This window comes from Somniosus microcephalus, chromosome 3 (assembly GCF_052327205.1).
Source record: "Somniosus microcephalus isolate GS21.2 chromosome 3, FLI_Smic_1.0, whole genome shotgun sequence".
NCBI classification, from domain to species: domain Eukaryota; kingdom Metazoa; phylum Chordata; class Chondrichthyes; order Squaliformes; family Somniosidae; genus Somniosus; species Somniosus microcephalus.
The window spans coordinates 288,815,428-288,828,769 of record NC_140989.1 but is presented as its reverse complement, the minus strand read 5'-3'; the positions used below and the strand labels follow the sequence as shown (position 1 = coordinate 288,828,769).

The window sequence follows — 13,342 nt, the reverse complement described above, 5'->3', positions numbered from 1 at the left end:
TCCATCCTCCAATTCTCTTACTCTGCTCACTGTTGGCTGCAAAAGTTCATGTTCTGTCAGCACATTTTCAAAATGATTACCTGTAGTAATGACCAACCAAATCACAGCTAATGGCCACAAACTCTTTTTAAAGGCAATTAGATATTTGCTTGAAGACGGTGAATATTAATGGATATGGGGACTGAGGAGAGTGGAATTAGATCAGGCGATTCATATTGGAGAAAAACAACAGCATAGATTTGATGGGATAAATGGCCTATTTCTGTGCTATAATATTGTATGATTCTATCAGAGAGAAACAAGAAAAAAGTAATAGATGAAAACAAATTTTCCTTTCTTTCAGCATTGGGTGATGGACCCCCCTGGGAAGTAAGTGTGAAATAAGATAATTATATGCAAGGAAGGGCATTCAGCTCATCTTAATTCATCCATTAGATTAGAAGCATCCTACAGTTCCTGTCTCCACCGCAGCATCTAACTGTTTCTTAAAAGATTCCAGGGTTTTCACCTCCACCACTCTATCTGGAAGTCCATTCCATGTGTTGATTGCAATTTGTTTGAAGAACTTCCTAATATCAGTCTTAAATTTACCTTTGACCATGTTCTCTTGTTCCACTCTTGCACTTTAATTTAAAGTTATATTCTGGATTGATGTTTTCCAATCCTTAACTACCTTGTATAAACTATAAGACCACCTCTCAGACATCTTTCAAGTCTGAATAGTCCACATTACTCCAGTCTTTCCTCATAACTGAAATCTTTGGCATTCGGGATCAACCTCGTGGCTCTGTACTGCACCACCTCCAGCACTCAAATGCCACCTTTATTTCTCAGCAACCAGAATGGACACAGTACTCAAGGTGTGGTCTGGCCAAAGGCCTGAACAATTTGATCACAGCTCTGACTTGTATCCTGCTGTTTTGGCTATGTAGTTCAACATTGTATTGGCTTTGTTGATTTCTGCGTTGCATTGGTTGGATATGCGGAGCATTAAAGTCTACTAAGATGCCTTGGTCTCTTTTAGTTTCTTCCTTAGCTATTCCCACATCGTGGAATGTGTATGTCACCCGCTGTCTCCTCTGATTACACTGCCCCTCCCACTTTGGTGTCATCAGTAAATCTGACCACTTTACATTGAGTTTCTGAGTCAAGGTCATTTATGTAAACGAGAACAATAATGGTCCCAGCACTGATCGTTGGGGGTACTGCACTCAGTACTCTCGCTCCCCCGCCCCCCACACACACCATGACAAAACTACTTGAAAAAGTACCCTTTGTTTTCTACCTTCCACCCAATTTATTATTCATTCTTAAGATTTGCTCTGGATCCCTATTTGATGTCCCATCCTCCAATATAAAAATGGTTCTCTTCAAGGAATGACTGCCTTGAAGAAGTTCTGTTCCTCTCTGTCATGGTTTTTGTAAAGAAAGGGTTAATTAGACTGACCTGAACTGTGCTATGTAATACTGCTATTGATTTAAGAACATAAGAAATAGGAGCAGGAGTAGGCCAATCGGCCCCTCGAGCCTGCTCCGCCATTCAATAAGATCATGGCTGATCTGATCCTAACTGCCAATCCACTATCACAGAACCATCTCCTGAATCTAACAGAATTAGACACACGAAATAGGAGCAGGATCAGGCTACACGGCCCCTGGGCCCGCTCCGCTACCCACAGGGCCATGACCGATCCGAACCTAGACTCATGTCCAAATTCCTGCCCGCTGCCCGTAACCCTTAATTTCCTTTACTTCTAGGAAACTGTCTATTTCTGTTTTAAATTTATGTAATGATGTAGCTTCTACAGCTTTTTGTGGCAGCATATTCCATGGACCTACCACCCTCTGAGTGAAGTAGTTCCTCCTCATCTCAGTTTTGAAAGAGCAGCCACTTATTCTAAGACTATGCCCCCTAGTTCTAGTTTCACCCATCATCAGGAACATCTTCCCCGCATCCACCCGATCCAACCCCTTCACAATCTTATATGTTTCAATAAGATCGCCTCTCATTCTTCTGAACTCCAATGAGTAGAGTCCCAATCTACTCAACCTCTCCTCATATGTCCATCCCCTCATCCCCGGGATTAACCGAGTGAACCTTCTTTGTACTGACTCGAGAGCAAGTATGTCCTTTCTTAAGTATGGACACCAAAACTGTACGCAATATTCCAGGTGCGGTCTCACCAATACCTTGTACAACTGAAGCAATACCTCCCTATTTTTATATTCTATCCCACTAGCAATGAGAGCCAACATTCAATTGGCCTTCTTAATCACTTGCTGCACCTGCATACTAACCTTTTGAGTTTCGTGCACCAGGACCCCCAGATCCCTTTGTACTTCAGTACTTTCCAGTTTCTTGCCATTAAGATAATAACTTGCTCTACGATTTTTCCTGCCAAAGTGCATAACCTCACACTTTCCAGTATTGTATTCCATCTGCCAAATCTCTGCCCACTTACTTAGCCTGTCTATGTCCCCTTGAAGGTTTTTTATGTCCTCCTCACTCACTACTTTCCCTCCCATCTTAGTATCATCTGCAAACTTTGATATGTTACACTCGGTCCCCTCCTCCAAATCGTTAATATAGATTGTAAAGAGTTGGGGACCCAGCACTGACCCCTGCGGAACACCACTAGTTACTGATTGCCAGTCTGAGAATGAACCATTTATCCCAACTCTCTGCCTTCTGTTAGATAGCCAATCCTCTATCCATGCCAGAATATTACCCCCAATCCCGTGATTTTTTATCTTAAGCAATAATCTTTTGTGTGGCACCTTGTCAAATGCCTTTTGGAAGTCTAAATACACTACGTCCACTGGTTCCCCTTTATCCACCCTATACGTTACTTCCTCAAAAAACTCCAGCAAATTTGTCAAACATGACTTCCCCTTCATAAAACCATGCTGACTTTGTCCTATTAAATTATGATTATCCAAATGTCCTGTTACTGTCTCCTTAATAATGGACTCCAAAATTTTACCTACCACAGATGTTAGGCTAACCGGTCTATAGTTTCCAGCCTTCTGTCTACTGCCCTTTTTAAATAAGGGTGTTACACTGTCCTTCTATTTTTTAAAAATTTGTTTTTATGGGAGGTGGGCACCGCTGGCAAGGCCAGCATTTATTGCCCATCCCTATTGTAATATTAGCTTTTAGTCTTTGTTAAATAAGGAAGTATGATGCTTAAATTGTAATATCTTAAAATAGTTACAAGTGTACAAAGATAGTGGCCATTGAACCTTTGAACTGAGACTGCCCCTTGCAGCACCAACAAGTTTTATTGGGGCAGAAATTCGGATCGGGGGCTTGCCACGCGTGCAAGCCCCAGATCTGCACTTACCCGACGCGCCTGCCGTTCACCTCCAGGGATGCCTGGAATTCCTTTTTGAAAGAGAAGAATCCCAGGCAGCGTCTGACGTCACGCCGCCCAGGAGTGCAGCCAGCGCGAAGCCTGGAGCGCGCTGTGCAACTGAGACACGCCCCTTGAGGTCTCAGTTTAATAGGACACGCTCCCAATGTTTCTCACAAGCTGCAAAGCATTTTTACATGGAGAGCAGCATTTCAAATAGGTTTTTGGTATTTTTATGAAGCTTTTGGTAACTTTTATAAACTTTTAAAAACGTTTACATTATTTTGAAGAATCTGAAGTAGTTTTAAACAGAATTAAAGCAATTTAAAGACTTTTAAAAGCCCTGAAAGAATTTTTTTCATTCCATTTATTTATTTAGCAATGTCGTCATCATACGTGTCTTCACACTGTTCCCTTTGGGGAACTGTATGAAGTGGTGGAAGGATTTATGGCCGTGATTAACGCTCCTTCCATGACCGTAACCATCTTTGTACCAGCCATTAGGGTGGTTAGTCCTATGGCGGGAGGGTTTTATGGGCTCCCACAAGCTATACAAGGAGGGGGGGCCACCCACACCCACGGACGCAAATATCCCACTGGATGTCAACCCAGAATTTAGAGCCGGAGCTCCGACTCCACTTGCCGGGACTGTCTGGAGCGGATTTCGAAACCCTACCCCGTCTGGCCCAGCGGCGGGGATCCTACCGCTACGCCAAAGGCCCACTCCGATTAGCAACGTGAAATGGCTGGAATGAGCACAATTCACAGTATTAAAAGAACTCACAATTGAACTGATGATGACCTCAGCAATCTCCTCAACGAGGTGGAGGCGCAGCGCCTGCTCATCATTGGTAATGAGAAGTCCAAGGCGCCGCAAAATGGACAGATGATAGCTTGGTCTTTCAAGTGGCAGCATAGGGCTCCAGTCACAGGGAGGGAAAAGGCGCAGGAAATGTATGGGTGTCACCTTTTGCGCGGAGTGGGCCTTTTGCGTAGCGGTAAGCATCCCCGCCGCTGGGCCAGAAGGAGTAGGGTTTCGAACCCCGCTCCAGACAGTCCCAGCAAGTGGAGTCGGAGCTCCAACTATAAATTCTGGGTGGACATCCAGTGGGATACTTGCGTCCGCGGGTGTGGGTGGCCCCCCCCCTCAGATGGGTTGTGGGAGCCCGTAAAACCCTCACGCCATAGGACTAACCACCCTAATGGCTGGTATGAAGATGGTTATGGTCACGGAAGGAGCGTTAATGTGGCCAGAAATCCTTCCACCACTTCATACAGTTCCCGAAAGGGAACAGTGTGAGGATACGTACGATGATGACCTCTTGCGCAATGCACCTCCTTGGACCCTCAGTCGCAGATGCGAGGGGGCAAATCATGCAATTGTTAAATTTTTCATTTTATTGACATGTAAAATGTTGGCCCAGTAATTCTGTTCCAAACGCGTGAGTACGGTAGGGGTACTCACGCGTCTGGCCGGAGGAAATGCCGGTTTTCAGCATGCACAGCGCATGCGGGGAAAACCGGCATTTCCTGTCCTCTGAACGAAGGGGTTCAGAGGCAGAACGCGTGCGACTGCACAGGCAGCGCGTGCGCAGTAAAATTCGCCGGTTTCATTCATGCTTTCAGTGAGGTTAAGTCCTTATAACTTACACATGAAAAAAGCATGAGTACAGTTGCTCCAGAGGCTGCGGAGGAAGATATATTTTATCGTGAAGCTTCTGAAAGGCAATATTTTTGTTTGGGAAAGGCAGGAAAGTTATTTTAAGAAATGCTGAGGTAAGTTTTAAAGTTTATTTTTGTTTTTTAAAACGGGTTTTCAGTACTGTAGGTAGAAGGAGCAATTGTGGCTATGTGAATTGAATTTGCTGTGCTTATTAAATGTGAAAATGACTCCAACATTTTTAAGAAACAAACTTTTCATCAGTAATATATTCTTTTAAGTAATTATGTATGTATGTCTGTATATATTCCTTTGCGTATATGTATGTATGTATATATTCCTTTACTTATGTGTATAAATGTATGTATTTAATTATGACTTTCAGAGAAAGTAACTTATTGGAAAATCATAATTAAATACATACATTCATACACAAGTAAAGGAATATATACATACATACATACATATACGTAAAGGAATATATACGGACATACATACATAATTGCTTAAAAGAATATATTACTGATGAAAAGTTTCTTTCTTAAAAATGTTGGAAATGTTACATTACTCATTTTAGAACAGTCATTTTCACATTTAATAAACACAGCAAATTCAATTCACACAGCCACAATTGCTCCTTTTACCTACAGTACTGAAAACCCATAAAAAAAAAAAAATTCAACTTTAAAACTTACCTCAGCATTTCTTAAAATAACTTTCCTCCCTTTCCCAAACAAAAATATTGCCTTTCAGAAGCTCCACGATAAAATATATCTTCCTCCGCAGCCTCTGGAGCAACTTTACACATGCTTTTTTCATGTGTACGTTGTAAGGACTTAACCTCACTGAATCCATGAATGAAATCGACGAAGTTCACTGCGCACGCGCTGCCTGTGCAGTCGCACGCGTTCTGCCTCTGAACCCCTTCATTCAGAGGACAGGAAATGCCGGTTTTCCCCGCATGCGCTGTGCATGCTGAAAACCGGCATTTCCTCCGGCCAGACGCGGGAGTACCCCGACCGTACTCACGCGTTTGGAACGGAATTACTGGGCCAATATAAAGTAACCACCTGCTTAATGAGAGAAGTTAATTGGAGACATGCCATTGCGTACTGGCTCCCAAGTTTCAGGGAGATCGCAATCAATGATATGGGTGCACAGACGACAATAAGTCATGTAAAAGGAAAACATATGGGTAAAACATCATGGGGGGAATTTTTCGGGGGGGGTCAGTGGGCGCGTTTGGTGGTGGGTCGGCTGGGAAAAAAATGTTTTGACAGCGGGTAGGGAACCCACTATCAACCCGCTTCCACACTAGTCTCCCAGATAGTCTTTCACTATAAGCCCACTGACTCCCACAGCTACCTGGACAACACTTCCTCCCACCCCGCTTCCTGTAAGGACTCTATTCCATTTTCCCAGTTTCTCCGTTTCCGCCGCATCTGCTCTGACGATGCCACCTTCCATACCAGTGCTTCCGACATATCTTCCTTTTTCCTCAACCGAGGATTCCCCTCTACTGTGGTTGACACGGCCCTTGACTGTGTCCGTTCTATTTCCCGCACTTCTGATCTCACCCCTTCCCCTCCCTCCCGGAACCACGATAGGGTTCCCCTTGTCCTCACCTTACACCCCACCAGCCTCCACATTCAACGGATTATCCTCCGCCATTCCCGCCACCTCCAGTGTGATCCCACCACCAAACACATCTTCCCCTCACCTCCCCTTTCAGCATTCCGAAGGGACCGCTCCCTCTGCGACACCCTGGTCCACTCTATCACCCTCAACACCCCTTCCCCTTCGCCCAGCACCTGCCCTGCAAGTGCAGGAGATGCAACACATGCCCTTTTACCTCCTTCCTTCCCACTGTCCAAGGCCCCAACCACTCCTTCCAGGTGAAACAGCGATTTACTTGTACTTCTTGCAATTTAGTATACTGTATTCACTGCTCACGATGTGGTCTCCTCTACATTGGGGAGACCAAACACAAATTGGGTGACCGCTTTGCAGATCACCCCCGTTCAGTCCATAAGGGTGACCCCGAGCTTCCAGTCGCCTGTCATTTTAATTCTCCGCTCCACTCCCACTCAGACCTCTCCATCCTCGGCCTCTTACACTGTTCCAATGAAGCTCAACGTAAGCTCGAGGAACAGCAGCTCATCTTTCGATTAGGCACTTTACAGCCTTCTGGACTCAACATCGAGTTCAACAATTTCAGACCATAACCTCCGCCCCTATCTTTTTTTCCATTTTGTTTCTCTCTCTCTCACATGGCAGCTGTCGATCATTCTGCCATTGCCATTTACACTTCATCTAAACCCATCTTTGGTTTCTTAACTTGTCCCATTACCATCTCCTTTGGCCTCGCACCATCATCCCTTTTGTCTCTTAATCTCTCCTGCCTTCCATCCTATCACAGACCTTCCCTTTTGTTCTTTCCTCCCCTCCCCCCTTTCCCTGCCCCTACACTTGCTTAAACACCTGTTCCATCTCCAGCTTTTTCCAGTTCTGATGAAGAGTCATCGACCTGAAATGTTAACTCTGTTTCCTTCTCCACAGATGCTGCCTGACCTGCTGAGTATTTCCAACATTTTCTGTTTTTATTCTAGTCTCCCAGATGTCGGGTCTGTCATCGCTGAACAGACCCGACACCAAGCGGCAGGGGAGGCAATTTAGATCATTAGAGAGATTGCTAAGAGGCAATTGAATAGTATTTTAAGCTCACCTTTAGATTTTTAGAGTTTGCCAACGACTTCACCGCAGCTCAGGGATCACGTAAAGTAAATAGGTCAGGTGTTGTGTCAGCATGGGATGTTTTCTTTACTTGACAGCTGCAAATGGTCTATAAAAGCTCCCATTTCATAGCTGTTCACTTTCCAAGGTTAGAAGCTATTGCTTACTGCATTTGGAAGACAGATTGAGCTTTATGCAGCTTGCAAGTGTTTAGAGCCAACTCTCTATCCAGTGCCACCTCATTGGAACAACCTCTCTCACTATTGACAGGTCGCTTCTGTCATCTCAACCTCACCTGCCATCTATTCCATCAGCATTGGTGCCCTTGAAAACATCTCACCTTGGTCCTCAGAATCCCATCACGATCAGCCCCAACACCAGCAGCACCAGGCACACCAGCAGCACCAACAACAACACCAACCTTCTCCGCAATCACCTGATGCTGCACAGAACACGGCATCAGCACGCGACCATATTCCTGCCCGGGACACCAGGGATGGCCTCACCATGGCCAGATTTACTTCACTTGATACTGTACACCCTGGCTGCCACATGATGTGCCAGGTTGGCACCATCCCACACCAACACCATAAAGCATCCCTACAATGCCAAGCCATTCCTTTCACACTCGTCACCATTGTGGGGGTTACCGTTATGGCTTACCATTCACTGCAATTCACTAAGCCACTTCCAAAGGTGCACACAAATCTGTCCATGAACGCAGAGGGTTGAAAATAAAGATTTCAGTGTTAACACCACATTAACAGAAACTTCACATGAACATTGGCTAAAACGCCCAAGTGCCTACCCTTGTGTGCTGTTAGTTTGTATGATTGGAATAGGATGAGGGTGAGTGTGAGGGGTGGCTAGTGAGATAGGGAAGTGATAATGTAGATAGAGAGGGATGGGTAGAGGTGCAAGGTAAGTTGGTGTGAGTATGGATGTGCAGGAGTAGGGTAGGGAAGGCAGAGTGATGGAATGTGATGAGTGGCACAGCAGAATGAGGTTGAGTGTGGCTTTGCAGTGAAGTTTCGTGATCTACTGAAATCATTGAAAGGTTTGCGCCACTGCAGCCTGGTCCTCCTGACGACATCCCTGCTCGTGTCCTCCTGTGCAATGTGCAACCAGGCTGTGTTGATCTCCTGGGGAGGTCTCTTCCGCCCATAGGAAGGGAAGAGTCATAGCGGCACAGAAGGAGGCCATCAGCCCATCGAGTCTGCGCCGGCTCTCTGTAGAGCAATCCAGTCAGTCCCATTCCCCCGCTCTATCCCCGTAGTCCTGCAAGTTTATTTCCCTCAAGTGCCTATCCAGTCTCCCCTTGAAAACATTGAGTGTCTCCGCTTCCACCACTTCCGTCGGCAGCGAATTCCAGGTCATCACCACTCGCTGCAGAAAAACATTTTTCCTCACCTCTCCCCTGTATCTCTTGCCCAAAACCTTAAATCTGTGTCCCCTGGTCCTTGTACCATCAACTAGTGGGACCAGCCTTTCCCCCATCTAATCTATCCAAACCCGTCATAATCTTGTACACCTCTATCAAATCACCCCTCAGCCTCCTTTACTCTAATGAAAACAAATCCAGCTTCTCCAACCTGTCCTTGTAGTTAAGATCCCCCATCCCCGGAACCATTCTGGTAAATCTCCTCTGCACCCTCTCAAGGGCCTTCACATCCTTCCTAAAGTGTGGTGACCAGAACTGGATGCAATACTCCAGTTGTGACCTAACCAGCGCTTTATAAAGAGGACCTCCCTGCGTGCTGTGACTCCTTCCATAAGCATATGGAGGGAGTCATGGGAGAGCCTGGGTGCAGCCATGCACCTTTGACAGTGTTTGCAGCGCCTCAATGCTGCAGAACACTGACAGCAGAACTGTCAAAATCAATTTACGCATGGTCCCTTTAAGGAAACCGTCTGATGACACGTCATCAAGTGACGTCATCAGACCCGCTTCCTTCAATTGGCCAGGAAATGCGCTGGGCAGGCTTTCAGCCCAATCAGCGTAAAATTCTTTTCACAGAGCGGGATGGAATTAGCAGCGGGGGTCGCACCCCACCACCGACCCCGGCCGCACCAGACTCGCCTCGGTACGCAAAATCACGGCCTATGCTTTTTCATTAGAGTTTAGAATTAAGCTGGTGCTGAATGGTAGAATGAAAGACAGACTTATAAATAAAGGTTTAACTTGGTGGAATAGCAATTATCACAGAATCATAGAATGTTACAGCACAGGAGGCCGCCATTTGGCCCATCGTGCCTGTGCCGGCTCTATGGGAGAGCTATCCAATTAGATCCACTCCTCTGCTCTTTCCCCATATCCCCGTAATTTTTTTCCCTTCAAGTATTTATCCAAGTCCCGTTTGAAAGTTACTATTGAACTGGCTTCCACCATCCATCCATGCAGTGCATTCCAGATCACAACAACTCACTGTGTAAAAAAATGTTTCCTCATGTCGCCTCTGATTCTTTTGCCAATCACCTTAAATCTGTGTCCTCTGGTTACCGACCCTTCTGCCACTGGAAACAGTTTCTCATTATTTATTCTGTCAAAACCATTCATGGTTTTAACACCTCTATAACCTTCTCTGCTCTAAGGAGAACAACCTCAGCTTCTCCAGCCTCTCCATATAACTGAAGTCTCTCATCCCGGGACATCGTCTGCACCCTCTCCAAGGCCTTGACATCCTTCCTAAAGTGTGGTGCCCAGAATTGAACACAACACTCCAGCTGAGGCCTAACCAGTGTTTTATAAAGGTTTAGCATAACTTCCTTGCTTTTGTACTGTATTCCTATTAATAAAGCCAAGGGCCCCATATGCATTTTTAACAGTCTTCTCAATTTGTCCTGCCACTTTCAAAGATTTGTGTACATACACCCCAGGTCTCTCTGTTCCGGCACCCACTTTAGAATTGTACCATTTTGTTCATATTGCCTCTCCTCATTCTTCCAACCAAAATATATCACTTCACACTTCTCTGCATTAACTTTCATCTGCTATGTGTCTGCCCATTTCACCAGTTTGGCTATGTCCTCCTGAAGTCTGTTACAATCTGCCTCATTGTTTACTACATTTCCAAGTTTCATATCATCTGCAAACTTTGAAATTATGTCCTGTATACCCAAGTCCAGGTCATTAATACATATCAAAAAGAGCAGTGGTCCTAATACCAACCCCTGGACACCACTGTAAACTTCCCTCCAACCTGAAAAACAACCATTCATCACTACTCTGTGCTTTCTATCCCTTAGCCAATTTTGTATCCATGTTGCCACTGTCCTTTTAATCCCATGAGCTTTAATTTTGCTAACAAGCCTATTATGTGGTACTTTGTCAGAGGCCTTTTGAAAGTCCATATACACAACATCAGCCGCACATGGTTGCTGTGGGAATGGAACCAAAGGCTTGAACAGGGTGGTAGGCTGAACAGCTAGTCACACTGAATCTCAGAGGAGTAAATAATGAAGCATATAACTCAAGATAATAGGAAAGGCAGGCATGATACATTGGGGGGGATGTTTAACTATCGAGCGACTGGTTGGCGGAGTGGGTAGTCTGGCCACCCAATCCTTCTGGTGGGGGCTTGGTCCATTTTGAGGGCGGGGCCTTAACATGCCGCTGGTGAGTTTTGCACCCTGAACAGGTGGCCGGCTGCAGCTCGCCGGTTCCAGTCCAGCGCAATATCAGGGGGCCTAGAGGCTGACCCAGTCGACAGAAAGGTAGGTCCGCGGGTAGGGAGGTGATCATGGAGAAGGCAGTCTGGGGAGGCAGTGACCCATATCATTCTTGTGGAGCCTGGAGGAACATTTCTGTTCCTTCTGGCCTCACAAAAATAATTTTAGATTTAACCTTTTTTTGTGACCTCTTCCTCTCGACAGCCACATTTTATTCAGTGAAGTGCCCTCAATGCCCGCCCCGCCCACACTGCCTTCAAAGCTGTATCCGGATCCTGTCCGGTTGAGGCGGGTGCCTGGACCACCTGGCAGAAGGCCCGAGTTAAAATGGCGGTGGGGCGGGACTGCGGCGGTAAGTCGACCAGCTTGATTTGAACTCCACTAGCGTTCCATTTTCACCAGGCAGAAGGAGTTAAAAATCTCCCTTCCTATCCATTTGCTTACAATGCCCAGGAATAGCATTACCAGAAACTTGGCTCTTTCAAAAGGGTTTGTGTTAGTTAGTGCATTGGGGTGTGTATAGTGTGTAAATTTTTTACTGGGTGAGATTGCTTTGATTGCATATATAATTTACATTCTGTAGATAATTCGCTTGTTGCCATTGCTTTGGGCAATAGAACTCATCACTGATGACTGTGACTGTCTCCAGCAATTTAATAATCAGGGTCTAATGTAGTCAATTCCATGTAAACATCTGCACCTACTGCTAGAAAGGTAAAAAAAAGTTAAAATTCAACATAATAATTAGCACTATCCTTTCTGATGTAACTAAGCTTGACCATACATATATTTTTTTTTAATTCAGCCAATGGCACTTCCTCTTCAGCTTGAGATTTTTTTGTAGAAAGATTACTGAAACCCTCCAAGTAAAACAGGGTATTTGAAAAAAATGTTGCACTTCAAACAAAAAGAATTCCACTTACGTATCGTTCCCAGTCGATTTCTGCATAAAATCCATTTGGAGCACCATTACTTTTCTTCTGTAAAAGGTTGGAAATAAAAGGATGTTACAAATGCTATTTATGTTTAAATATTCATATTTTTAAGATGAGAAAATATGTGACAAAACTGTACACCTATTTTGTTCAGTGACTGTACAATTTTGTCACAGTACATACAGGAGAATACATTGGCACCTTTAGGGCTATCAGTATGGTTGTACATACTTGGGGAATTACACCTTATTTGGTGGTCGGGATAATTTGATGAATCCCTGGGGTTTGTCTGAGCCATGACATCGCCAAGGATTCTGCCTACCTGTAGGGTAGGGACATTGTCCTTTGTGGGGCACTGGGAAGGGTCATTAGCCAATGGTCCCATTTTGACCTTGGGAGTAAGTTTGGTTGTGTTGGCTGGTAGAAAAGGGTTCCAAGCTGCCTTGTACCTCTCACTAGGGTTGAGCCTATACACTACTTACTCATGAGTGACATATGTCTCACAGATATTTTGCTCATGTTTGTCGTGGGAAGGGTTGTGTGGTTTACCATAGTGGGGGCACCCGTCTTCTGGCAGCTAACAGTGACAGTTGTGCTAGCCTGCTTACTGCAGGTGAAGCTCACTTTGTAGCAGCTAGCTACAAGTCTGCAGAAATTGTAAGGCTCTTCATGCTCTCTGTGGCTACCCAGACTGGTTGAACGTGTGCAGTAATGAACTCTTCTGGCCTCACTCGTTCCAGCAGTGATCCTCCAGAGAGGGTTGGAATTTGAGAGTATGTGTGAGGTGTGGTATACTTGATTCACTATCTTATACATTCTGCTACAGGTGGTAGTCGTGAGGGTATGATTCCCTCCTTTTTTTTTTTATCTGGCACCCACAAGTCCCATTCCCAGGCAATTTTGAAGCCATACACAAAGATGCTAATATTAAACACTTGGGAATTTTTCCTTTACCATCATGCAAGCAGCTATATTATATAAGAACATTTTTT

General features: G+C 45.1%; 1 protein-coding gene across 10 annotated transcripts in view; it reads right to left on the bottom strand.

The window, feature by feature from the left end:
• Positions 1 to 13,342, bottom strand: part of sgip1a (SH3GL interacting endocytic adaptor 1a) — a 286,659-nt gene that overhangs the window by 141,862 nt on the left and 131,455 nt on the right. For all 10 annotated transcript variants that reach the window (XR_015077669.1, XM_085982717.1, XM_085982720.1 and 7 more), the window contains one exon: positions 12,339 to 12,395. Coding sequence is in view for 9 of the 10 variants with exons in the window: in XM_085982717.1 (XP_085838843.1) it covers positions 12,339 to 12,395 (57 nt within the window). In the remaining variant the exon portion in view is untranslated. The remainder of the gene's footprint in view (positions 1 to 12,338; positions 12,396 to 13,342) is intronic.